The sequence below is a fragment of the Oncorhynchus clarkii genome, chromosome 10, assembly GCF_045791955.1.
Source record: "Oncorhynchus clarkii lewisi isolate Uvic-CL-2024 chromosome 10, UVic_Ocla_1.0, whole genome shotgun sequence".
In the NCBI taxonomy this organism is placed as follows: domain Eukaryota; kingdom Metazoa; phylum Chordata; class Actinopteri; order Salmoniformes; family Salmonidae; genus Oncorhynchus; species Oncorhynchus clarkii.
Window position 1 is genome coordinate 67,803,875 of NC_092156.1, and position 27,773 is coordinate 67,831,647.

The 27,773-nt window shown below is 46.4% G+C and overlaps 2 protein-coding genes across 2 annotated transcripts in view; both read left to right on the top strand.

Moving 5' to 3' along the window:
- Window positions 1–20,441, top strand: part of LOC139419316 (cubilin-like) — a 57,045-nt gene extending 36,604 nt beyond the window's left edge. The window contains 17 exon segments of the mRNA XM_071169260.1: window positions 4,757–4,767; window positions 7,274–7,360; window positions 8,904–9,181; window positions 10,560–10,723; window positions 10,897–11,080; window positions 11,643–11,861; window positions 12,553–12,691; window positions 12,793–13,005; window positions 13,183–13,368; window positions 14,175–14,389; window positions 14,607–14,789; window positions 15,301–15,413; window positions 15,555–15,649; window positions 15,798–15,891; window positions 16,097–16,292; window positions 18,713–18,873; window positions 19,668–20,441. Coding sequence (XP_071025361.1) covers window positions 4,757–4,767; window positions 7,274–7,360; window positions 8,904–9,181; window positions 10,560–10,723; window positions 10,897–11,080; window positions 11,643–11,861; window positions 12,553–12,691; window positions 12,793–13,005; window positions 13,183–13,368; window positions 14,175–14,389; window positions 14,607–14,789; window positions 15,301–15,413; window positions 15,555–15,649; window positions 15,798–15,891; window positions 16,097–16,292; window positions 18,713–18,873; window positions 19,668–19,859 — 2,730 coding nt within the window. The 3' untranslated portion in view covers window positions 19,860–20,441.
- A 379-nt stretch (window positions 20,442–20,820) lies between these two features.
- Window positions 20,821–27,773, top strand: part of LOC139419040 (family with sequence similarity 13 member A) — an 80,352-nt gene continuing 73,399 nt past the window's right edge. The window contains exon 1 of the mRNA XM_071168899.1: window positions 20,821–21,084. Within this exon, the coding sequence (XP_071025000.1) occupies window positions 21,058–21,084 (27 nt within the window). The 5' untranslated portion in view covers window positions 20,821–21,057. The remainder of the gene's footprint in view (window positions 21,085–27,773) is intronic.

Genomic DNA, 27,773 nt, shown 5'->3' on the forward strand with positions numbered 1-27,773 from the left:
GCACTAGTAGTAGCACTAGTAGCAGCAGTAGTAGTAGTAGTAGTAGTTGCAGTAGTAGTAGCAGTAGTAGTAATAGTAGTAATAGCAGTAGTAGCAGCAGTAGTAGTTGCAGTAGTAGTAGCAGTAGTAGTAATAGTAGTAATAGCAGTAGTAGTAGTAGTAGCAGCACTAGTAGCAGCACTAGTAGCAGCAGTAGTAGTAGCAGTAGTAGTAGTGGTAGCAACATTAGTAGTAGTAGCAGTAGTAGCAGCAGTAGTAATAGCAGTAGCAGCAGCATTAGTAGTAGTAGTAGTAGCTGTAGTAGTAGTAGTAGTAGCAGTAGTAGAAGTAGCAGTAGTAGTAGTACTATTAGTAGTAGTTGAAGTAGAAGTAGCAGTAGTAGCAGCAGCATTAGTAGTAGCAGTAGTAGTAGTAGTTGTAGCAGTAGTAGAAGTAGCAGTAGTAGTAGTACTATTAGTAGTAGTAGTAGTAGTAGAGAGTAGCAGTAGTAGTAGTACTATTAGTAGTAGTAGTAGTAGTAGTAGTAGAAGTAGCAGTAGTAGTAGAAGCATCTGATGTTGTTGTTTTTACTTACCAGGTCCATGGTGTGGTGACCAACTTCCAGCCACCATCACAACTAAGGGCAACAAGTTGGTGATGCGTTTCCATACTGACTTCTTCGTGGAGGCTAAAGGTTTCAGAGCCTACTGGACTACAGACACCACCCAGCCTGTTCCCACTGAACCCCCTATACAGCCTAACCCCTGGGACAACATCATTATAGGTAGGTACCTAACCCTTACCCAGCCTGTTCCCACTGAGCCCCCTATACAGCCTAACCCCTGGGACAACATCACTGTAGGTAGGTACCTAACCCTTACCCAGCCTGTTCCCACTGAGCCCCCTATACAGCCCAACCCCTGGGACAACATCACTGTAGGTACCTAACCCTTACACAGCCTGTTCCCACAGAGCCCCCTATACAGCACCACCCCTGGGACAACATCACTGTAGGTAGGTACCTAACCCTTACCCAGCCTGTTCCCACTGAGGCCCCTATACAGCCCAACCCCTGGTACAACATCACTGTAGGTACCTAACCCTTACCCAGCCTGTTCCCACAGAGCACCCTATACAGCACCACCCCTGGGACAACATCACTGTAGGTAGGTACCTAACCCTTACCCAGCCTTTTCCCACTGAGGCCCCTATACAACATAACCCCTGGGACAACATCACTGTAGGTAGGTACCTAACTCTTACCCAGCCTGTTCCCACTGAGGCCCCTATACAGCCCAAACCTTAGGACAACATCACTGTAGGTACCTAACCCTTACCCAGCCTGTTCCCACTGAGGCCCCTATACAGCCCAAACCTTAGGACAACATCACTGTAGGTACCTAACCCTTACCCAGCCTGTTCCCACTGAGGCCCCTATACAGCCCAAACCTTAGGACAACATCACTGTAGGTACCTAACCCTTACCCAGCCTGTTCCCACTGAGGCCCCTATACATCCCAAACCTTAGGACAACATCACTGTAGGTAGGTACCTAACCCTTACCCAGCCTGTTCCCACTGAGGCCCCTATACAGCCCAACCCCTGGTACAACATCACTGTAAGTAGGTACCTAACCCTTACCCAGCCTGTTCCCACTGAGGCCCCTATACAGCCCAACCCCTGGGACAACATCACTGTAAGTATGTACAGTGCCTTCAGAAAGTATTCAGATCCCTTTACGTTTTCAGCATGTTGCTACGTTTACAGCCCTATTCTAAAATTGATTGATTAAATGTATTTAAAAAAATCCTCAGCAATCTATACACAATACCACATAATAACAAAGTGAAAACAGGTTTTGAGAATTTTTGCAAATGTATATAATATAGAAATAAACCCTTTGCTATGAGACAAGAAATTGAGCTCAGGTGCATCATGTTTCCAATGATCATCCTTGAGATGTTTCTACAACTTGATTTGGAGTTCACCTGTGGTAAAATCAATTGATTGGATATGATTTGGAAAGGCACACACCTGTCTATATAAGATCCCACAGTTGACAGTGCATGTCAGAGCAAAAACTAAGCCATGAGGTCAAAGGAATTGTCCGTAGAGCGCCGATACAGGTTTGTGTCGAGGCTCAGCTCTGGGGAAGGGTACTAAAACATTTCTGCAGCTTTGAAGTTGCCTAAGAACACAGTGGCCTCATCATTCTTAAATGGATGAAGTTTGGAACCAAATCAAATCAAATGTATTTATATAGCCCTTCGCACATCAGCTGATATCTCAAAGTGCTGTACAGAAACCCAGCCTAAAACCCCAAACAGCAAGCAATGCAGATGTTGAAGCACGTTGGCTAGAAAAAACTCCCTAGAAAGGCCAAAACCTAGGAAGAAACCTAGAGAGGAACCAGGCTATGAGGGGTGGCTGTGCCGGGTGGAGATTATAACAGAACATGGCCAAGATGTTCAAATGTTCATAAATGACCAGCATGGTCAAATAATAGGTCTGGGACAGGTGCACGTCCGGTGAACAGGTCAGGATTCCATAGCCGCAGGCAGAACAGTTGAAACTGGAGCAGCAGCATGGCCAGGTGGACTGGGGACAGCAAGGAGTCATCATGCCAGGTAGTCCTGAGGCATGGTCCTAGGGCTCTTGTCCTCAGAGAGAGAGAAAGAAAGAGAGAAAAAGAGAATTAGAGAGAGCATACTTAAATTCACACAGGACACCGGATAAGACAGGAGAAGTACTCCAGATATAACAACCCCCCCTAGCCCCACGACACATAAACTACTGCAGCATAAATACTGGAGGCTGAGACAGGAGGGGTCAGGAGACACTGTGGCCCCATCCGATGATACCCCCGGACAGGGCCAAACAGGAAGGATATAACCCCACCCACTTCCGTACGGGCTTGGGAGAGACGAAGGTTGAAAGTCATGCGTCCTCCGATACACAACCCAACCAAGCCTGCTTCTTAACACAGCGCCATCCAACCCGGAAGCCAGCCGCACCAATGTGTCGGAGGAAACACCGTGCACCTGGAAACCTTGGTTAAACTGCGCCCGGCCCACCACAGGAGTCGCTGGTGCGCGATGAGACAAGGATATCCCTACCGGCTAACCCCACGGACCTCCCGGTCGCGGCCGGTTACGACAGAGCCTGAGCGCGAACCCAGAGTCTCTGGTGGCACAGCTGGCGCTGCAGTATAGCGCCCTTAACCACTGCGCCACCCGGGAGGCCCTGTAACCCCACCCACTTTGTCGAAGCACAGCCCCCACACCACTAGAGGGATATCTTCAATCACCAACTTACCATCCTGAGACAAGGCCGAGTATAGCCCACAAAGATCTCCGCCACGGCACAACCCAAGGAGGGGCACCAACCCAGACAGGAAGATCACATCAGTGACTCAACCCACTCAAGTGACGCACCCCTCCTAGGGACGGGATGAAAGAGCACCAGTAAGCCAGTGACTCAGCCCCTGTAATAGGGTTAGAGGCAGAGAATCCCAGTCAGCAAGGGCGGTTCGTTGCTCCAGAGCCTTTCCGTTCACCTTCACACTCCTGGGCCAGACTACACTCAATCATATGACCCACTGAAGAGATGAGTCTTCAGTAAAGACTTAAAGGTTGAGACCAAGTCTGCGTCTCTCACATGGGTAGGCAGACCATTCCATAAAAATGGAGCTCTATAGGAGAAAGCTCTGCCTCCAGCTGTTTGCTTAGAAATTCTAGGGACAATTAGGAGGCCTGCGTCTTGTGACCGTAGCGTACGTGTAGGTATGTACGGCAGGACCAAATCAGAGAGATAGGTAGGAGCAAGCCCATGTAATGCTTTGTAGGTTAGCAGTAAAACCTTGAAATCAGCCCTTGCCTTGACATGAAGCCAGCGTAGGGAGGCTAGCACTGGAGTAATATGATCATATGTTTTGGTTCTAGTCAGGATTCTAGCAGCCGTATTTAGCACTAACTGAAGTTAATTTAGTGCTTTATCTGGGTAGCTGGAAAGTAGAGCATTGCAGTAGTCTAACCTAGAAGTAACAAAAGCATGGATACATTTTTCTGCATCATTTTTGGACAGAAAGTTTCTGATTTTTGCAATGTTACGTAGATGGAAAAAAGCTGTCCTTGAAACAGTCTTGATATGTTCGGCAAAAGAGAGATCAGGGTCCAGAGTAACGCCGAGGTCCTTCACAGTTTTATTTGAGACGACTGTACAACCATTAAGATTAATTGTCAGATTCAACAGAAGATCTCTTTGTTTCTTGGGACCTAGAACAAGCATCTCTGTTTTGTCCGAGTTTAAGAGTAGAACGTTTGTAGCCATCCACTTCCTTATGTCTGAAACACAGGTTTCGAGCGAGGGCAATTTTGGGGCTTCACCATGTTTCATTGAAATGTACAGCTGTGTGTCATCCGCATAGCAGTGAAAGTTAACATTATGTTTTCGAATGACATACCTAAGAGGTAAAATATATAGTGAAAACAATAGTGGTCCAAAAATGGAACCTTGAGGAACACCAAAATGTACAGTTGATTTGTCAGAGGACAAACCATTCACAGAGACAAACTGATATCTTTCCGACAGATAAGATCTAAACCAGGCCAGAACTTGTCTGTGTAGACCAATTTGGGTTTCCAATCTCTCCAAAAGAATGTGGTGATCAATGGTATCAAAAGCAGCACTAAGGTCTAGGAGCTCGAGGACAGATGCAGAGCCTCAGTCTGATGCCATTAAAAGTACTAAAACACTTGAGTGTCTTTCTTGATCCTAGGTCCTGGCAGAGTTGTGCAGACCCAGGACAACTGAGCTTTGAAGGAATACGCAGATTTAAAGAGCAGTCCTTAATTTGCTTTCTAATAATCATATTATTTTCCTCAAAGAAGTTCATGAATTTATTACTGCTGAAGTGAAAGCCATCCTCACTTCGGGAATAGTGCTTTTTAGTTAGCTTTGCGACAGTATCAAAAATACATTTTGGATTATTCTTATTTTCCTCAATTAAGTTGGAAAAATAGGATGATCGAGCAGCAGTAAGGGATCTTCAATGTTGCACGGTACTGTCTTTCCAAGCTAGACGGAAGACTTCCAGTTTGGTGTGGCGCCATTTCCGTTCAAATTTTCTGGAAGCTTGCTTCAGAGCTCGGGTATTTTCTGTATACCAGGGAGCTAGTTTCTTATAAGAAATGTTTTTAGTTTTTAGGGGTGCAACTGCATCTAGGGTATTGCGCAAGGTTAAGTTGAGTTCCTCAGTTAGGTGGTTAACTGATTTTTGTCCTCTAGGAAGACTCTTCCTAGAACTGGCCGCCCGGCCAAACTGAGCAATCGGGGGAGAAGGGCCTTGGTCAGGGAGGTGACCGAGAAGCCGACTATCATTCTGACTGAGCTACAGAGTTCCTCTGTGGAGATGAGAGAAACTTCCAGAAGGGCAACAATCTCTGCAGCACTCCGCCAATCAGGCTTTCATGGTGGAGTGGCCAGACGGAAGCCACTCCTCAGTAAAAGGCACATGACAGCCCGCTTGGAGTTTGCCAAAAGTGACCTAAAGACTCTCAGACCATGAGAAACAAGATTCTCTGGTCTGATGAAACCAAGATTGAAATCTGGCACCATCCTTACGGTGGTGACAGGCAGGGACTGGGAGACTAGTCAGGATTTAGGGAAAGATGAATGGATCAAATTACAGAGAGATCCTTGATGAAAACCTGCGCGAGAGCGCTCAGGACCTCAGACTGGGGTGAACGTTCACCCTCCAACAGGACAACGACCCTAAGACCATGTAACGCCCCCCAAAAGCCCTTCAGGTGGCCAGTCTGTAGAGTACAGTAGAATCCTGGGTTTATTTGCCCAGATGTGTAGTAAAACTAGATTATTTGTTGGAGCTGTAAACACTGTGGTACGTTCCAAAATGGCACCCTATTCTCTATAGTGCATTGATTTTGACCAGAGCCCAGTAGGGTTCCAGTCAAAATTAGTATACTATTATCTGTATAGGGAATAGGGTGCCATTTTAGGATGCAGACAGTGTAGTATGAAGTGCCCTTAGTGCAGCAGTTGCCCTCTGGTTGTCTCTTACCCTTTGCCCCATTCTTTACCCTTTGATGGGCCCCAGGTGGCCGGGCCCCTGCCAAGCCAATTGCTGAAATCGAGTTTTACAGATGGACTGTGCATCGTGCTGCCTCGGGGGGTGGGGGGGTTCTTCTCGGGCACAGCTGAGAGGAGAGGAAAGGAATAGGAGAGGAGAGGGGAGGAGATGACTATGGGAAAAATTCTTACTTCTATCAAAACAATAACCCTTTAGTCTTATCGCTGATGTCAGATAAGATAACAACTGTTCTGTCCTTTACTCTAGAATGGCCAACCACATGTGGCAAACCCGCCATTCCCCCCACCATCCACACCCGCATAGTCAATGGAGAGCCAGCCAACCCCCACTCCTGGCCCTGGCAGGTGTCCATGCAGGTGAGACACTGTCTGTCTAAACTCTATTTAGGGTCATTTAGATCCATCAAACACTGTTATTCTAGAATCAAATCCAAAATGGCTGCCTGGTTGCTAACATGTCTTAGGCATATACCCAGAACCAAGTCACGTGATTATGCATCAGGGAACATCACAAATGTGTCAACTTTTTTACAACAACAAGTGAATTAATTTACTCAACATCTCATCTCTCAAGGGCAATATCACCAATAGGTTTTGAATGAGATTCTCTGTTATCATGATGCAGCTACACTAGTCACAGGGACAAGACTTCTTTCAGATGGGACATGTTTGTTAATTGACATCATCATTACATGGGTCGGATTACACACACACCCTGAAACTGCACACACACAGACACACACACACACACACACACACACACACACACACACACACACACACACACACACACACACACACACACACACTGCTAATAAAACTTAATGCGAAGGGTCCCTTCAACTCAACCCCATCATTATTTAAAACAACTTTGATTATATCAGAGGCATCGTCGTACACTATGCTTGTTTGTGCGTGTGGGTGGTTGTGTGTTTGCCCACAGATTTGGCCTTTAGAAGACAAATAGGCACAACTGGCTCACTATTGATGGAATTGTTCAAACAAATTACATATTGGTTTCCTTGCCCTGTGAGCAGTCTAGGGACATGGCCCATAGCATGGATTGCTATCGTACCTTGTCCGTAGACTGCTTACAGGCTAAGGAAACCAACGTGTCATTGAATAATTTGGGTGATCTATCACTTTAAAAGCTGATGTTTTATTTTACCCAGGTTTGGCCTAGCAGTCAGGAGACGCCCAAGTTCTTCCACACCTGCGGAGGAACTCTCATCCATAAGAACTGGGTTATGACAGCTGCCCATTGCTTCATACGGTGAATGAACTACAGGTTGAGTCCAAAATGGCACCCTATTTAGGGCACTACTTTTGACCAGGACCTATAGGGAATAGGGTGCCATTTGAGACGCATAGGCCCTGGTCAAAAGTAGTGAAATATATAGGGAAAAGGGTGCCATTTGGGACGTAGACACAGTGGCAGAATTACTAGAACAGACATTCTCATTCAAGTCAATGGTCCATTCCGTGTTGGGCGGTAATTCTATTCCAATACATGTGCACTCCCCTCAACTGTGTCACAGGTACATATCACCGTACATGTAGGCCAGCATGTCTCTATGGTGTGCACAAAACAAGACGATTTTGGCATACATTTTTACCTTTTGAGATTTTAAAATGTACCTTTTACATTTGATTGAGCTGACACAGTGGTGTGAAATGTACCCAATGGTCATACTTAAGTAAATGTAAAGATAACTTAATAGAAAATTACTCAAGTAAAAGTGAAAGTCACCCAGTAAAATATTACTTGAGTAAAAGTCTAAAAGTATTTGGTTTTAAATGTACTTAAGTATCAAAAGTAAATGTAATTGCTAAAATATATTTAAGTATCAAAAGAAAAAGTAAAAATATTAAATAATTTTACATTCCTAATATTAAGCAAACCAGACAGCACGATTTTCTTATTGTAGAGTGCCAGGGCACACTACAAAACTCAGACCTAATTTACAAATGGAGCATTTGTGTTTAGTGAGTCTGCCAGATAAGAGGCAGTAGTGATGACCAGGGATGTTTTCTTGATGTTCTTGAATTGGAAAATGTTCCTACCCTGCTGCTAAGCATTCGGAATGTAACAAGTACTTTTGGGTGTCAAGGAAAATGTATGGATTCAAAAGTACATTATTTTCTTTAGGAATGTAGTGGAGTAAAACTAAAAGTTGTCAAAAAAATCTATACTAAAGGTACAGCTACCCCAAAAAACGACTTAAGTAGTACTTGGGACTTGAAAGTATTTTTACTTAAGTACTTTACACCACTGAGCTGACATTACATAATATTGTTCTGTGTCGTGTGAAGTAAACAAAACAGAAAAGTATTTTTAGACCATGAAAGTTGAGAAAATGTCCCTCCCTGTGTCTGGAGCCTATTATCGTAATGCAGACAGGCAGTTCTTTGGGACGCCTATGCCTCTGTCTGTCACAACCATTACCAAGGTCCTTATCTAAGACTTGTTACAGGGCTGGTGCTGGGTCTTGTTAGTCCAATGAATGTCTCCAACTGTGTATAATGACCCACAGAGTTAATTCTGCCCTGTCACAGAGAACCATGCTGATAGATAGGAATTGATGGTATGCTGCTACTGCCAGCGAACTCTGTACACTGTAGGTTTTTCTGTCGGTTGGTGGTTGGTTTTGTACATAGAAATAGATCCTTTAAAGTGTATATTCCCAAGTCAAATCATTCAATTTCTATGATGTAGTTATGGGTGGTTATGTTAAGGAGGATGTCTGCATCAGTGTGTGTGTTTATACAATGAGTGCACTAAACATTAGGATCTATGTGACTCTCACTCTTTCCAGGTACGCTGACGAGCTCCAGCGCTGGAAAATGTGCCTGGGCAAACACAACCTGACGTTCACAGAAGACACGGAGCGCTGCTTCGGCGTGACGGGCATCTACCGCCACGAGGGCTTCAAGTACCCCACGTTGCCCACGGTGGAGTTCGACATCGCCCTCGTCAGGCTGGGTGGGGAAGTGACCCCCAGCGGTCAGATCTCCTACTCCTGCCTGCCCTCCCTGGAGGAGGTCCTGGAGGGGGGCAAGAAGTGTTACGCCACCGGCTGGGGAGATGAGACTGGTGAGGGGTTTGGGACGTCCACGATTTGCTGTGACCTCTTTTGTCTCATATGAGGATTTGGATGCGTCCCAAATTCCACCCTATTCCCTATATACTGTAGAGCCCTATGGGCCCTGTTCAAAAGTAGCACACTGCATAGGGAATAGGGTGCCATTTGGGACACAGACGTTGTGTAGTGAACATACAATCAATGTAATGCCATCGGCTGTGGAGATGAAGACTGGTGAGGGCTTGAGATGTTTTGTGATGTCTGCCATTTATTGTGACTCCTATTGGAGGACACCATGATATTGGAGGAGTAGCCCAGACCAGCGCCTATCAACCCAACACCTTATGATGTGATCCAAATCTCTTGACGAGGTTGCTAGGGGTTGGGTTAAGGGTGCTACAATATGCATTGTGTAGATAAGTGGGATACAGTCAGAGCAAGATATTAGGATTGTGATCTAATTTTGCTGGCAGAAAAAAACATATGACTCTTCCCTTCTACAAATATATACAAGCACGTACAAGTTACAACAAAATACAACAATCCATCCAACCACCATAATTCATTCCTTGACCAGTTTTCCTATTTCCATACTGCCAATCCTGGTTCCAGTTCTTCCGGTGCTTTCACCCCCTCTGTTGGTTAACAATTGAAAATACATCCACTGAATTTCAACGTTGATTTCGCTGTACGCATCTTTGGCTGCGTTCACACAGGCAGCCCAATTCTGTTATTTTTTTGGTTCACTAATTGGTCTTTTGACCAATCACATCAGATCTTTTCAAATCAGCTCTTTTTCAGAGCTGATCTGATACCAACTAGTGAAAAAAAGATCGCAATTGGGCTGCCTGTGTAAACACAGCCTTTGTTTTCTATGAAAAAGCATCTAAAAAGGATTAGTCTAAAATAAATGTCAAGCCCTATCAGTTGATAACAATAAATTAAGTGGAGCAACTCATTTATTTTTAATCAGGAGATTCCTTGAATACCAAAGTAGCTGGGGACCAAACAATAAATGAACCAGTTATATATTTTTTAATCAGGTGATTCCATGAATGACAAAGTAGCTGAGGACCAAACAATAAATGAACCAGTTATATATTTTTTAATCAGGTGATTCCATGAATGCCAAAGTAGCTGAGGACCAAACAATAAATTAACCAGTTCTATCTTTTTTAATCAGGTGATTCCATGAATGCCAAAGTAGCTGAGGACCAAACAATAAATTAACCAGTTCTATCTTTTTTAATCAGGTGATTCCATGAATGACAAAGTAGCTGAGGACCAAACAATAAATTAACCGGTTCTATCTTTTTTAATGAGGCGATTCCATGAATACCAAAGTAGCTGAGGACCAAACAATAAATTAACCGGTTCTATCTTTTTTAGGTGATTCCATGAATGCCAAAGTGGCTGAGACCCTGAACCAGGTGGCCCTGCCAGTGGTGCCCTTCAACACCTGTAAGAAGCTGGACTACTGGTGGTTCCAGGTCAAGACCTCCATGATCTGCATGGGCTACACCTTGCCTGACGAGCTCAAGTCTGTCTGTCAGGTACTCAAGTGGGATATATACCCACATAGCATTATACTGTATAATGCAAAAAAATATCCATTGACTTATGCAGTGATTACATGATACAAAAAAACTATTTGATTAATTTTGTCATGGTTGTGTTGATGATGTCATCAATATGAAGTGCTGTTGACCATCGCCATGTGACACAGGGGGATTCGGGTGGTCCCCTGGTGTGCCAGGACTCTGCCAACGCTCCCTGGGAGGTGCACGGCATCACCAGCTTTGGTCCCAATGGCTGCATCATGGACAAGAAACCCTCTGTGTTCACCCGTGCCTCGGCCTACATCCCCTGGATGGAGAATGTCATCCGCAGGGACATGTACAAACAGCACAGTAGGTTATTTATTTAACCTTTATTTAACTAGGCAAGTCAGTTAGGAACAAATTCTTATTTACAATGACATCCTACCCCAGCCAAACCCTAACCCGGACGACGATTGGCCAATTGTGCGCCGCCCTATGGGACTCCCAACTCACGGCTGGTTGTGATACAGCCTGGAATCAAACCAGGCTCTGTAGTGACACCTCTAGCACTGAGATGCAGTGCCTGCGACTGCACTGCCACTCGAGAACTGGTTCCAACCGGTCTAAATCGGTTTCTAATATTAAGCTTTTTGGTTGATTTGGAGTGGCGTGACATCTTTTTTTTCCTGCTCCTCTCTCTCTCTTTCCCTCTCTCTCTCTCCGCTCTTCTCTCGCTCTTTCTCTCTCTTTCTCCCCTCTTTCCGACTCCCCTCTTTCTCTCTCTTTCCCTCTCTCTCTTTCTCCCCTCTTTCTCTCTCTCTCTTTCCGACTCCCCTCTTTCTCTCTCTTTCCCTCTCTCTCTTTCCGACTCCCTTCCTGTCCTCCCCTCCCTTCAACTTACTTCCCATCCCCTCTCCTCCTCTCTTTGTAGCATCTGGCTGCGGCGGGCCAAAGGACATGGCTGGCGAGAGCGGCGTGTTGTCCAGCATGGGGCACCCGGGCAGCTACAGTAACGGTGCCCACTGCCAGTGGCACATCAAGGTGCCCGACGGTAAACTGGTCCACCTGCACTTCCACAACTTCTCCCTGGAGGACACCCAGCTGTGTCTCAACGACAAGGTCACCATCAACGACAGCTTAGCCAGCCTAGGTAGTACAGCCGTATGTAAGGGTCTTTGGTATGTGGGAGGTGATATGGAAATTAATCGTCAGACAGGGTGTGTGTGCTCACGCAAGCCACATACATACACACACACACCCTGTCTGACGATTAATTTGCGGGGTCACTTGTGTCTGATAAATGAGATTACTGTGTGCTTTATTGTGTCTCACCTCAAACACGTCAATGTCATTACTTTCCAATATGATTAAGAGTAAATGACATTTCAGAGTCAAGTTGTTTGCTCTGGCAGCCGTACAACTGACTGGAAGGCAAGATGAAACACTGTGACAAGAAAGCTGTAACAGAGAATGCTCTTGTCTCTTCAACAACTGATATGCTTTGTCAGCCAGGACACGTATTGATGGACTTGATAATAGGGTAGTTGAATATCATTAATCACAGTAGACAGATTACTGTCGTTATCATAATGACAGTTGTAGATTAAGGCCCAGGAGACATTGTTTGCACAAAAAGATTCCGCCAACAATGTTTGATTAGCCTTTGAAACCCTTGATTTGTCTCATATCAGAAGAAAGATCTTGCTTCTCTCTATCCTGTCAGTACATATGAAGGAGAGGAGACCAATTAAGGGATGCACTGCATGCCTCCTTATGACCCCTTAATGTATCTTTATAACCTCACCACGTCACCTTATAACCTCCTTATGTCTCCTTTGTAGGTACCTACTGCAGTCACATTCCCCCTCAGGACCTAGTGAGTATCGGTGACAGACTGAGCCTCTATTTCACCTCCAACAACAAGGTGGTGGACACCGGCTTCAGGGCCACTTGGAAGGCTGTGGACCCCAGCCAGGGTGAGTGGAGCTGGGCTTCAGGGCCTCCTGGAAGGCTCTGGACCCCAGCCAGGGTGAGTGGAGCTGTGCTTCAGGGCCACCTGGAAGGCTGTTGACCCCAGCCAGGGTGAGTGGAGCTGGGCTTCAGGGCCTCCTGGAAGGCTCTGGACCCCAGCCAGGGGGAGTGGAGCTGGGCTTCAGGGCCTCCTGGAAGGCTCTGGACCCCAGCCAGGGTGAGTGGAGCTGTGCTTCAGGGCCACCTGGAAGGCTGTGGACCCCAGCCAGGGTGAGTGGAGCTGGGCTTCAGGGCCTCCTGGAAGGCTGTGGACCCCAGCCAGGGTGAGTGGAGCTGGGCTTCAGGGCCACCTGGAAGGCTGTGGACCCCAGCCAGGGTGAGTGGAGCTGGGCTTCAGGGCCTCTTGGAAGGCTGGAAGGCTGGGCTTCAGGGCCACCTGGACCCCAGCCAGGGTGAGTGGAGCTGGGCTTCAGGGCCTCCTGGAAGGCTCTGGACCCCAGCCAGGGTGAGTGGAGCTGGGCTTCAGGGCCTCCTGGAAGGCTCTTCAGGGCCTCCTGGAAGGCTGTGGACCCCAGCCAGGGTGAGTGGAGCTGGGCTTCAGGGCCTCCTGGAAGGCTCTGGACCCCAGCCAGGGTGAGTGGAGCTGGGCTTCAGGGCCACCTGGAAGGCTGTGGACCCCAGCCAGGGTGAGTGGAGCTGGGCTTCAGGGCCTCCTGGAAGGCTGTGGACCCCAGCCAGGGTGAGTGGAGCTGGGCTTCAGGGCCTCCTGGAAGGCTCTGGACCCCAGCCAAGGTGAGTGGAGCTGGGTGAATGGACAGACGTTCCTTGTGGAAGAAGCCTCTAAGCACAGTTCTAGGATCAGCACCATTAGCAACAGTCCTAATGTGAACATTCACCATACGGGCCATGGCGGAATACATATCTGACTTCAGATCACTGCTTAGGCGCACCTTCAGTTTCACCACTAAGCCTAACAACAAACATTTTTACCCCCTTTTTCTCCCCAATTTCGTAGTATCCAATTATTATTAGTTACTATCTTGTCTCATCGCTGACAACTCCCGTACAGGCTCGGGAGAGACGAAGGTCGAAAGTCATGCGTCCGCCGAAACACAACCCAACCAAGCCGCACTGCTTCTTAACACAGCGCGCATCCAACCCGGAAGCCAGTCGCACCAATGTGTCGGAGGAAACACTGTGCACCTGGCGACCCTGGTTAGTGCGCACTGCACCCGGCCCGCCACAGGAGTCGCTGGTGCGCGATGAGACAAGAATATCCCTACCGGCCAAACCCTCCCTAACCCGGACGACGCTAGGCCAATTGTGCGTCGCCCCACGGACCTCCCAGTCTCTGGTGGCACAGCTAGCGCTGTGATGCAGTGCCCTAGACCACTGCGCCACCTGGGAGGCCAGCCTAACATTCTTATGGATTTACACAAAGTCTTTACACACAGACTCTCCCCACCCTCCTCTCTCCCACTTCCTCCTACAGCTTCATGTGGAGGTGTCTTCAGCAGTGAGAACTCACCTCTCCCAACTGGCCTAACAACTACCTAGACCAGGCTGTGTGTACCTGGCGTATCTCCATCCCCTCAGCTTCGAACATCCACATTGTCTTCACCCATTTTGAGGTGCAGGCCGTGAACCAGCTGGGACAGTGTGTGGACTACGTGGAGATCTACGGTGGAGCAGGGTTGACCTCACAAGGTTGGTACCATAGCGATAACACTATAGAGATGCCATTGAAGTATAATTCATAGAGGATATTTTGTTGGATTTCTGCGAACTGCTGTGGATTCAAGTTACAAATTGTAATTTTTTCAAGGGTGCATTACTTTGATCAATGTAACTAAGTACAGTATATGTGATAAATCTACATTACTTCAATAATACTTTTCTTGTTTGTGATTTTTTACCTGTGCAGATCGCTTCTGTGGCTTTGCGCCGCCCGCTGAGGTTACTGTCGTCGGCAACACGGCTGTGGTCCGTTTCCTCAGCAACAAAGCCAATGTGGAGAAGGGTTTCCGTGGTTACTGGACCACTGATCCCAACTTGTTCCCCACTCTGCCTCCCCCTCCCGCTAACCCATGGGACAACATCACTATCAGTAAGTACAATCACTGGTTAACCACAGATCGAGGATCAGATTACCCTGACGCAAATCCTAACATGAACCATTAGGGGGAATAAAAATATCTGACCTTAGATCTGTGACAAATGCAGATTGAAGACCATTTTACTGAGAATGTGTTTTTCTATGATTGTGTTTTGCTTTTCGTGTATTGATGTGAATATTGATGTGTGTATTGATGTGTATACAGGGCTCATCTGTAAAAGTGACCTTGGTCTCAGCATGACTCTCTGTCAAAACTAAACTAAAAATGGCCAACTTCTATCTTCTCATGGGAAGTTCATCTGGACAACTGCTATGTTTACCACAGAGACATTGTCTCTAGGTACATCAATTGGAGCCTTGCCAGCTCAACCAGACTTCAGTTATAAGTGGCTATCCCTTTCCAACAGCACGGTGACATTTCCCACTGACTGACACTTTGAAAATACTTTCATGAGTACCTTTTTATTAACTGTATATTGACCTGTCTCTCTTCTTCCTATAGGCTGGCCTGAGACGTGTGGCAGCCCTGCTGTACCCCCCAGTAGTGCCACCTTGAGAGTGGTCAACGGGGTAGAGGCTGTGCCCCACTCCTGGCCCTGGCAAGTCTCCATGCAGGTGAGACCTGGGTTGGTGTGTATGTGTATGTGTGTGTGTGTGTGTGTGCAACCGCGTATGTGCAGGACTTATATGCAACTAGTGCCTACATGCATGTGTGTGCGTGTAATCATGTATGTTGATGAATCTCTCTCTCTTCAGGCCAGTCCGTTTAATCCCATCCCCTACATGCATGGCTGTGGAGGCTCACTGATCCACAAGCAATGGGTCCTGACGGCCGCTCACTGCTTCATGGCGTAAGCACACACACACACACACACACACACACACACACACACACACACACACACACACACACACACACATTAACACATTATTCTATCCAATCCCAAAATGTGAGTAATAATAGAAACCAAAAATCCCTTCTCCACCGACCCCATCCAGGCCTCTGGGTAACCCCACCTATTGGCGCATGTGTCTGGGTAAACACCACATGAACTCATCCCGGGACCTCCCTTCCCATGAGGCCTGCTACAAGGTGAACAGCATTTGAATGTTTATTTATTGAGATATAAAAGCTTGTAATATCTAAGTATAAACTGTAATATGATGTCTCTCTTTCTGTATTGTTATTGATGGTTTTTTATCTCCTTCATTTATATTGATTTACTGTAAAGTAGGTGGCGATTTTTTCTTTCTTCTTCTAAATAAAGTTTCATTTGATTTGATTTCTTTGACTCCAGGTGGACGGCATCATCAGGCACAAGGGCTTCGTGTACGAGCAGGACAAGACGGACATCACTAACGACATCGCCCTGGTGCATTTGAGCTCTGAAGTCAACATGACCAGGGAGATTAGTCCCGTGTGTCTGCCGGCGCTCGGCGCCCTGATGCCTGCTGGGAAACCCTGCTACGTCACGGGGTGGGGCGACGAGAAAGGTATGTTTTTTTTATGGTTTTAAGGAATAGTAGTTCATCAATAGGCACACTCGTAGGTGCACATACAGACACACACCCTGGCAATTCAGATACATGACACACCACTTCAACTACACATTTGAAAATACACCATTTAAATACATGGCACATATTGCATAGCAATACCTACCTCTGCTGAGACTAAACATTGAACTATTTTATGATGCTATAACATCAGCAGCCCCAAATAACCTCTCCTCAAACTGACATTGATAGCTCCACCCATCTCACCCAGCTCAGGGCATTCAAATCAAATCAAGATCAAAAGTTTATTTGTCACGTGCGCTGAATATAACAGGTGAAATGCTTACTTACAGGCTCTAACCAATAGGGCAAAAAATGTATTAGGTGAACAATCGGTAGGTAAAGAAATAAAACAACAGTAAAAAGACAGGCTGTATACAGTAGTGAGGCTATAAAAGTAGTGAGGCTACATACAGACACCGGTTAGTCAGGCTGATTGAGGTAGTCTGTACATGTAGATATTGTTAAAGTGACTATGCATATATGATGAACAGAGAGTAGCAGTAGCGTAAAAGAGGGGTTGACAGGTGGTGGGTGGGACACAATGCAGATAGCCCGGTTAGCCAATGTGCGGGAGCACTGGTTGGTCGGCCCAATTGAAGTAGTAAGTACATGAATGTATAGTTAAAGTGACTGTGCATATATGATAAACAGAGAGTAGCAGCAGTGTAAAAGAAGGGTTGGGGGGGGCACACAATGCAAATAGTCCAGGTAGCCATTTGATTACCTGTTCAGGAGTCTTATGGTTTGGGGATAAAAACTGTTGAGAAGCCTTTTTGTCCTAGACTTGGCACTCCGGTACCGCTTGCCATGCGGTAGAGAGAACAGTCTATGACTGGGGTGGCTGGGGTCTTTGACAATTTTTAGGGCCTTCCTCTGACACCGCCTGGTGTAGAGGTCCTTGGTGGCAGGCAGCTTAGCCCTAGTGATGTACTGGGCCGTACGCACTACCCTCCATAAGGCCTTGCGGTCAGAGGCCGAGCAATTGCCATACCAGGCAGTAATGCAACCAGTGCCCTCGATGTTGCAGCTGTAGAACCTTTTGAGCATCTCAGGACCCATGCCAAATCTTTTTCGTTTCCTGAGGGGGAATAAGCCTTGTCATGTCCTCTTCATGACTGTCTTGTGTTTGCACCATTCTAGTTTGTTGTTGATGTGGACACCAATGAACTTGAAGCTCTCAACCTGCTCCACTACAGCCCCGTCGTTGAGAATGGGGGCGTGCTCGGTCCTCCTTTTCCTGTAGTCCACAATAATCTCCTTAGTCTTGGTTAGATTGAGGGATAGGTTGTTATTCTGGCACCACCCGGCCAGGTCTCTGACTTCCTCCCTATAGGCTGTCTCGTCGTTGTCGGTGATCAGGCCTACCACTGTTGTGTCATCTGCAAACTTAATGATGGTGTTGGAGTCATAGCTGGCCATGCAGTCGTGGGTGAACAGGGGGTACAGGAAGGGACTGAGCACGTACCCCTGGGGAGCTCCAGTGTTGAGGATCAGCGTGGCAGATGTGTTGCTACCTACCCTCACCACCTGGGGGGGAGGGGCCTGTCAGGAAGTCCAGGATCCAGTTGCAGAGGGAGGTGTTTAGTCCCAGGATCCTTAGCTTAGTGATGAGCTTTGAGGGTACTATGGTGTTGAACGCTGAGCTTTAGTCAATTAATAGATTTCCTCGCCTAGGAGGGATTATAAGCAGGCTACAATATTAATGCAAAGCCTGGTGTTGGCTGACTGGGTGTGTCATGTTCTTTTCAGGGCTGATAAAGTTTTCATGAGGCCAGGTGGCACTCCACAGCATTGACACCACGTATAGAGTCTGAATCAATTCAGCACACTATTGACACCACGTATAGAGTCTGAGTCAACTCAGCACACTATTGACACCACGTATAGAGTCTGAATCAACTCAGCACTGCAGCATATGACCCCAGAGAGAGACAAAGAAAGCACTCAACCACTCACACAGTGACAAGGCAGTGACACACACAATGCTATATCCGACTCTAACATCTTCTGTTCTGTATCTATCTGAGCTCCCATTGACTCTCAGTGATTACTCTAGTATAGGACTATAACATAGCTAGTAGACATACTGGATATCCATACATTAGTCATGTATAGAGATACAAGGAGGAGTGATATGTTAAGGCTATTCACATCGGGTTCAATGAGGATAGCAAGGCTTGCAAGCTAAGAAGCTAGCTAGCATGGCGACCATGTGATCATGTCCATGTTGAATTAGACAGCAGTTGTAATGGTCATTATAGACATTTGCATGGGGAACATTACATGGGCATGACTATCTCGCCACTCCCCTAACTTGCCGGCCCTCCCCCTTCCTCCCATCTCTCTCTCTCCAGGTAGCCTCTTCCCTGTTGTATCTAAGAAGTTGAACCAGGCAGCCCTGCCCATCGTCCCCTTCGCCACCTGCAGTAAGCCAGCCTACTGGTGGGACACCCTGAGACCCTCTATGATCTGTGCCGGATACGAGTCTCCAGACGAGCTCAAGTCAGCCTGCCAGGTAGACTACGGACCCCTACCCAGCTACAGTGCCTCGTTTTGGGCAAGGGGAGGAACCGAGAGAGCCTGGTGGTACAACCTACTATCCAGAGAGTGGCTCGTTTTGCGCTAGGAGAGGTTGGGAGAAGGCCTGGTTGTTCAACCTAACTAACCAGCTTTAGTGCTTAGTTTTGGGGTAGGTTACGGGGGTTGGCTGGTTGTATCACCTTGGCTTCGACCGAGACCAAGTGGCTTGTTGTTATATTACACAATGATAATACAGTCCGGTGGTTTCTCCTGGTTGGAATGCATTATGTAACACAGCACATAGCATTTGTTTGTGATCAGTCAGCCTTGATAATGGTTTAATTAGTTTGGTGTTGTGGTGGGACAGAGGACAAAGAGCATAGGAACTACATAGTTGTCTGTCATAATGAGGTCCATATGAATGACAGCAGTGTAAGTCTTTGACCTCCACGTGCTGCTATGTATTTTACCCAGCAGCTCTTGCGCTACTCTCAGTGTTGTTCTTTCCCTCTGTAGTGTGTTTTGTTACCGTATAGCCTTAGTAGCCTGAGTACGTTGAGTACGTGTGCTTCCTATCCTATGATGTGAATTAATGTCTGAAAATAATTCACTAGCGATTATGTTCTTTGCGAGACTATGTCAATAAAAGTAATCCAACTCTTTTGGGACAGTTGCTGGTTGAATCCTGTTAATATTTTAATTGTCATCTATAATTACATTAAAATGTTCACTCTCCTTTCTCCTCATCCTCTCTCCTCTCCTCATCCTCTCTCCTCTCCTCCTCTGCAGGGTGACTCAGGTGGACCCTTCGCCTGCCAACCCTCAGCCTCAGACCCTTGGGAGGTCCACGGCATCGTCAGCTTTGGCGCCTTCGGCTGTATCAAGGACAAGAAACCCTCTGTGTTCACCAGAGTGTCCTCCTTCAACGACTGGATCGGTGATAACATGAAGAGGTTCATCTATGAGAAGTCGCTAAACTAAAGCGAAATCACTGATCTCAGAACTGTTGGGGGGATGTTGATTTAGTTGCTACCTAACCACAGATCTAGGATCAGATTATAATGACTCATCTCAAAACTGTTTTGTCAGGTTGGATAGTGTGGGTTGGAGTTGGAACCTAACCACAGAGCTATGATCAGATTAGTTTAACCTGACGCATAACATAACATCTATTAGGTAGGTGGGAAATGATCCGATCCTGTTAGGGCAGATTGATCCTACCGTCTACACTCATTAAGGTTTAACACTACAGTATTTATACACTGCAGGCCCCAAGAGGTTTCATCATATATTTGAGTCATTTAGCAGATGCTCTTACCCAGTGTGACTTAAAGGAGCAATTAGGGTTAAGTGCCTTGCTCATGGGCACACCGGCTGATACAGTATTTCATCTAGTCGGCTCGGGGTTTCAAACCTGGCCCAACGCTCTTAGCCGCCAGGCTACCTGCCACTCCAGTAGGGAGGTCTAATACACTGCAGCACCACAGTACCTTATGGACATTAGGATTATACTGTGTATACCAGTACAGATGATTGAGGGAATACTTTTCGCATAATGTCTGCATATCAAACTCCTATTCTCATCATGTAGAAATATTGTAAGTAATGTGATCATGATTCATGTTGCAATTGCTTCCATTCTGGATCTTTGAATAAAATCCTTATTTTGCATATTTTCTCACTTCTGGAACAGTAATGTGATTCTACATATTACCTCACAAGGATTATAAAATCCCCCTTTCTTCCCCAGCCTTAGTATACTGTCATCCATTCTCCCTTCTGACTCAGCCAAATCCTACAGGCAGACTCTTCAAAATGATATTCCTTTAGTCACATGACCCATCCGCTCAGCCAATGAGAGCGCGGGGCTCAGATTTCAGCCCAGGAGGAGACAGCCAGCCACTAATCTGTGTTTCAGAACAGGGGGTTGAAACAAGGAATCTCCTGTGTAGACTGGAGTCTTTACCCATTGTTCCACACTCTACCTTGGATTATTTTTGCTGTTGATTGGGGACTTTTGGATGGCACTTGTCTGGGTGAAAGGGTTTGCCAGCTTTGGGCAAGGTTTAGGCGGTGTGTATCCGGGACAGGAGTGAAGACAGGGAGCAGAAGAAGGAGGGAGGATAGTAATTTTTCTTCATCCTTCTTTTCTGCAGACTGCAGGCATTTCCCTGAGAGAATGGGGGCAGGAGCGCTCACCATCTGTGTAAGTAGCTACAAAGCCTTTTTCCTCAGCCGACCCGGCTGGCAGGCACAGGGGCTTCTATCTCAGTGGCAAGGCGCTTTATGGATGTATAACGGGACACTCTTACAGTTCACTCAGCCATAGGCAGCACACTCTTTTGTGTGTGTGTGTGTGTGTGTGTGTGTGTGTGTGTGTGTGTGTGAGACAGCGAGAGTTGGCTTTTACATCGGTCTGGGCACAGAGAGAGTCTTTTTAAAATGTCTTCTAGCTGTCACAGTTCTGCAGTCTGTTTCTTCCTGGCACCGAAACACTGTCCTCTCTCTCTACATCTCCCTCCACCTTCAAAATAACTTTATTTAGGTTACTGAGCACAAACACGCATCAGATTAACAGGGACAAGACGTGTTTACTGAAAGTGAAGAACGTTCTCCAGCACTGTGTGTTCAGTAGGTAGACCAAGCTTTTCTCTCCCTGGTAACTCTTACTCGACATCACGTAATTCTGAGTCAGACTTCCCTAATGGGCTACAACACATAAACCCAGTAGAGATGGCATCATGGCAGCATGACTAGAACAGTGCTACCTTTATGCTAACTAACTCTATCTGAGTCCATGTTCCTTAGCAATGATCCAGTGACTCAGTTTTTAAAAGGGAATCTGTAATGAAAGCCGTTATGACGAACTCTTTAAAAAACATCCATCTCGCACAAGGAACATTTGAGGAATATTCTGAGTAAACCCCAGTCCATTCCCTCTATAGTCTTAGGATCACTTGCCTTATAAGGACAACAACTACCCCATAGTATGAAGTCTGTGATACGAGCTAGACACTACTACAGACTTCTAGTTGAGCAGCAGTTGTTACTGCTAGGACTGTTTTTCCTGTGGTGCTGCCATACCAGTTGCTCCTACGGTCACCCACATTGGGAGAGACAAAGAGGGGGAGGGAACAAGAGGAAGCATGCTAGGGCATGCTATCCCCCTCTGTGAGTCAGTTAAGGAGGCAGCCAAACTTCTGTGTGGTCTAAAATCACCATACAATTGATTTATTCCCAAAAAGCTGTGTAAATGAGAATAGGCTCTCGCATCCCATCTAGACACTTAGGAGTAATGGTGGACTTTAAAAGAAGTATGCTTTCTCAAGGTGTTCACAAGTAGTTGAAGAGTGTATGGACTACTATCTTCAACACTCAACAGTTGCTACAAATGTAGGATCTTAATTTGAGCCAGTTTGCTACAGCTGGAAAATAATTATCCAGCATCAGGAAATGTGAATTATTATGTGTATTATAATTTATGGACATTCCAGGGGTTGATGCCTTTTTTGTAAGGGAAGGTCAAGTCTGAAATTTCGGGGTGCAAATTACAAACTTCAGAAACCTTTTAAAACATCAAATGCACGACACGTTTTAAATTTCCTGCAGGTGATCAAATTATCATCCTTCATCTGTACTGTCATGGCCCTCCAGGTGTTTATAGGAAGCCATTCTTTTACAGCGTCAAGAGGTTGTAGCAGTAGTGCGATAATGTCCCTCTGGTCCTCTGGGGGAGGAGAGAGGGATGATGACAGGAGAGGGGATAAGGGGTTAAAAGGGCTAATCACAATATAATGGTCGAGTCAACAATAGAGTAGCAAGCTAGAGGCCATTAGGTATTAGCTTGCATTTCCTTTCATGTGTATGTACTATGTAGTTGAAAGATTATAGTAGTTGACAATAATCATTAAAAGCATTACACTGATAAGTAAGTAAAGTTGGTGTGTGTGAGAGAGAGAGAGGCGTTAAATTCTACACCCACCTAAAAGGAAGCGATTCCCAAACCTTCCATAACAAAACCATCACCTACAGAGAGATGAACCTGGAGAAGAGTCCCCTAAGCAAGCTGGTCCTGGGGCTCTGTTCACAAATACAAACAGACCCCACAGAGCCCCAGGACAGCAACACAATTAGACCCAACCAAATCATGAGAAAACAAAAAGATATTTACTTGACACATTGGAAAGAATTAACAAAAACCAGAGCAAACTAGAATGCTATTTGGCCCTAAACAGAGAGTACACAGTGGCAGAATACTTGACCACTGAGACTGACACAAAATTAAGGAAAGCTTTGATTATGTACAGACTCAGTGAGCATAGCCTTGCTATTGAGAAAGGTCACCGTAGGCAGACCTGGCTCTCAAGAGAAGACAGGCTATGTGCACACTGCCAACAAAACGAGTTGGAAACTGAGCTGCCAAATGTATGACCATATTAGAGACACAAACTCAGCAAAAAAATAAATGTCCCTTTTTCAGGACCCTGTCTTTCAAAGATAATTCGTAAAAATCAAAATAACTTCACAGATCTTCATTGTAAAGGGTTTAAACACAGTTTCCCATGCTTGTTCAATGAACCATAAACAATTAATGAACATGCACCTGTGGAACAGTCGTTAAGACACTAACAGCTTACAGACGGTAGGCAATTAAGGTCACAGTTATGAAAACGTAGGACACTAAAGAGGCCTTTCTACTGACTCTGAAAAACACAAGAAAGAAAGATGCCCAGGGTCCCTGCTTATCTGCGTGAACGTGTTTTAGGCATGCTCCAAGGAGGCATGAGGACTGCAGATGTGGCCAGGGCAATAAATTGCAATGTCCGTACTGTGAGACGCCTAAGACAGCGCTACAGGGAGACAGGACGGACAGCTGATCTTCCTCGCAGTGGCAGACCACGTGTAACAACACCTGCACAGGATCGGTACTTCCGAACAATCGCACATGCGGGACAGGTACAGGATGGCAACAACAACTGCCTGAGTTACACCAGGAATGCACCCGTGCTTAGACTGTCCGCAATAGGCTGAGAGAGGCTGGACTGAGGGTTTGTAGGCCTGTTGTAAGGCAGGTCCTCACCAGACATCACCAGCAACAACGTTGCCTAGGGGCACAAACCCACCATTGCTGGACCAGATAGGACTGGCAAAAAGTGCTCTTCACTGACGAGTCACGGTTTTGTCTCACCAGGGGTGATGGTCGGATTCGCATTTATCGTCGAAGGAATGAGTGTTACACCGAGGTCTGTACTCTGGAGCGGGATCGATTTGGAGATGGAGGTTCCGTCATGGTCTGGTGCGGTGTGTGTCACAGCATCATCGGACTGAGCTTGTTGTCATTGCAGGCAATCTTAATGCTGTGTGGTACCCTTCCTGCAGGCTCATCCTGATATGTCCCTCCAGCATGACAATGCCACCAGACATACTGCTCGTTCTGTGTGTGATTTCCTGCAAGACAGGAATGTCAGTGTTCTGCCATGGCCAGCGAAGAGCCCGAATCTCAATCCCATTGTGCACGTCTGGGACCTGTTGGATCGGAGGGTGAGGGCTAGGGCCATTCCCAGCAGAAATGTTCGGGAACTTGCAGTTACCTTTGTGGAAGAGTGGGGTAACATCTCACAGCAAGAACTGGCAAATCTGGTGCAGTCCATGAGGAGGAGATGCACTGGAGTAATTAATGCAGCTGGTGGCCACACCAGATACTGACTGTTACTTTTGATTTTGACCCCCCCTTTGTTCAGGGACACATTATTCAATTTCTGTTAGTCACGTGTCTGTGGAACTTGTTCAGTTTATGTCTCAGTTGTTGAATCTTATGTTCATACAAATATTTACACACGTTAAGTTTGCTTAAAATAAAACGCAGTTGACAGTGAGATGACGTTTTTTTTTTTTTTTAGTTTATTTCCCCCAGATTACACAGACCCGCAAAGATTTAGAAAACAATTTTGATAACTCTCATATCTATTGGGTGAAATACCACAGTGTGCAATCACAGCAGCAAGATTTGTGACCTTTTGCCACAAGAAAAGGGCAACCAGTGAAGAACAAACACCATTGTAAATACAACCTATATTTATGTTTTGTTGGGGTTTTCTTCGGGTGAAGGAGAGTCGGACCAAAATGCAGCGTGGTATTCTTGATACATATTTAATAATGAAGAAAAAACGAACAATACAAAAACAACAAACGTAACGTGAAAACCTATACAGCCTATCTGGTGACCACAAACACAGAGACAGGAACAATCACCCACCAAACACTCAAAGAATATGGCTGCCTAAATATGGGTCCCAATCAGAGACAACGATAAACACCTGCCTCTGATTGAGAACCAATTCAGACAGCCATAGACTTACCTAGAATACCCTACTAAGCCACAATCCCAATACCTACTAAAACCCCAAGACAAAAACACACCACATAAATAAACCCATGTCACACCCTGGCCTGTCCAAAATAATAAAGAAAACACAAAATACTAAGACCAGGGCGTGACATGTTTATTTATTTTCCCTTTTGTACTTTAATGTCACGTTGTGTGTGTAGGTGGCAGGGATGTCAGGTGCAGGAGGATCCAATTCAGTATAAATTGAGTATTTTAATAACTTAAAAACACAAACTCCAAAACCAAAGTCCATAATGAAATAAATGTGGGTACAAGAACTCGTCGCACACCAATCCATAAAACACAAACATAACAACAAACAATCTCTGACAAGGACATGAGGGGAAACAGAAGGTTAAATACACAACATATAATGAATGGGATTGGAACCAGGTGTGTAAGAAGACAAGACAAAACCAATAGAAAATATGAGAGAGAGAGAGAGAGAGAGAGGGAGAGAGAGAGAGAGAGAGAGAGAGAGGGAGGGAGGGAGAGAGATGATGGACAGAGAAGGTGGGACAGAGACAGAGGAGGGAGAGAGAGAAAGGTTAAAGAGTTGTATTTGATTGTGCCACTTTATAAGCTGAGTGAGTAGTACACTTATCCCTTACTCTAGGTCACTGTCTCAGTGAGTCACCAGTGTGTGTTTATGTGTGTGCGTGGCGTGCATGCGTCTGTGTGTGCAGATTTAGGGGACATCTGCTTGCAACGGCTTGTGTCACTGACAGGCAGAGTAGCTCAGACAGGGCTTAGCTCTTAAACACCTGTGCAGGAGCACTACTGAAATACTACTACAGCTGTAGTACTGAGCCAACGTATATACTGGAGATGTACTGGAGACGTACTGGAGACGTACTGGAGATCTACTGGAGATATTCCAAGTCTGACTATTTAATCCTCTATACAAGGGGTTCCCAAACTTTTTCACTCAGGCCCCATTTCCAGCATTGGGTAACATCCCACGCACCCTGTGCACGCACGCACCACGTCTATTTCTATGATAGTCTCTTGGTGCGCTCCACTACAGCCCTGTTGATGTGAATGGGGGCGTGTTCGGCCTGCCTTTTCCTGTAGCCCACAACAATCTCCTTTGTCTTGCTCATGTTAAGGGAAAGGTTGTTGTCATGGCACCACACTGCCAGGTCTCTGATCTCCTCCCTATAGGCTGTCTCATCGTTGTTGGTGATCAGGCCTACCACCGTTGTGTCGTCAGCAAACTTAAGGATGGTGTTGGAGTCGTGCTTGGCCACACAGTCGTAGGTAAACAGTGTGTATAGGAGGGGACTGAGCACGTACCCCCTGTGTTGAGGATCAACGTGGTAGATGTTTTGTTGCCTACCCTCACCACCTGGGGCGGCCCATCAGGAAGTCCAGGATCCAGTTGCAAAGGGAGGTGTTTAGTCCCAGTGTCCTTAGCTTAGTCATGAGCTTTGTGGGTTCTATGGTGTTGAACGCTGAGCTGTAGTCAATGAACAGCATTCCCACATAGGTGTTCCTTTTGTCCAGGTGGGAAAGGGCAGTGTGGAGTGTGATTGAGATTGCGTTACCTGTGGATCTGTTGAGCCATAGGCAAATTGGAGTGGGTCTAGGGTTTCTGGGATGATGGTGTTGATGTGAGGCCTGACCAGCCTTTCAAAGCATTTCATGGCTACCGACATGAGTTCAGACGTACTGGAGACGTACTGGAAACATTCTGGAGGTCTACTGGAGGTGTACTGGAGATGTACTGGAGACGTACTGGAGATCTACTGGAGACATACCGGAGACGTACCGGAGACGTACCGGAGATGTACCGGAGATGTACCGGAGACGTACCGGAGACGTACCAGAGACGTACCGGAGACCTACCGGAGACCTACCGGAGACGTACCGGAGATGTACTGGAGATCTACCGGAGACGTACCGGAGACGTACCGGAGACCTACTGGAGACGTACCGGAGATGTACTGGAGATCTACCGGAGACGTACCGGAGACGTACTGGAGATCTACCGGAGACGTACCGGAGACGTACTGGAGACGTACTGGAGATCTACTGGAGACGTACTGGAGATCTACCGGAGACGTACCGGAGACGTACTGGAGATCTACCGGAGACGTACCGGAGACGTACTGGAGACGTACTGGAGACGTACTGGCGATCTACTGGAGATCTACTGGAGATATTCGAAGCCTGACTACTTAATCCTCTATACCAGGGGTTCCCACACTTTTTCACTCAGGCTCCCCTTCCAGCATTGGGTAACACCCCTAACCCCCCCCCCCCGCATCACGTCTATTTCGACATAGTTAGTCGACATAGTTATTATACAGTCCTCCTATCTGTTATCACCTTGCCTAATGAAACTGGGAACCCTTAGAGCTGTGCGTGCCAATGTCAATGTCACGGTGTGTGTGTGTGTGTGTGTGTGAGAGAGAGAGAGAGAGGAGAGAGCCATCTCCGGACCCCAAAGGGATCTCAAAAGTGTGTGTGTGTGCGCCTGTGTGTGTGTGTACATGGGGTCCTAA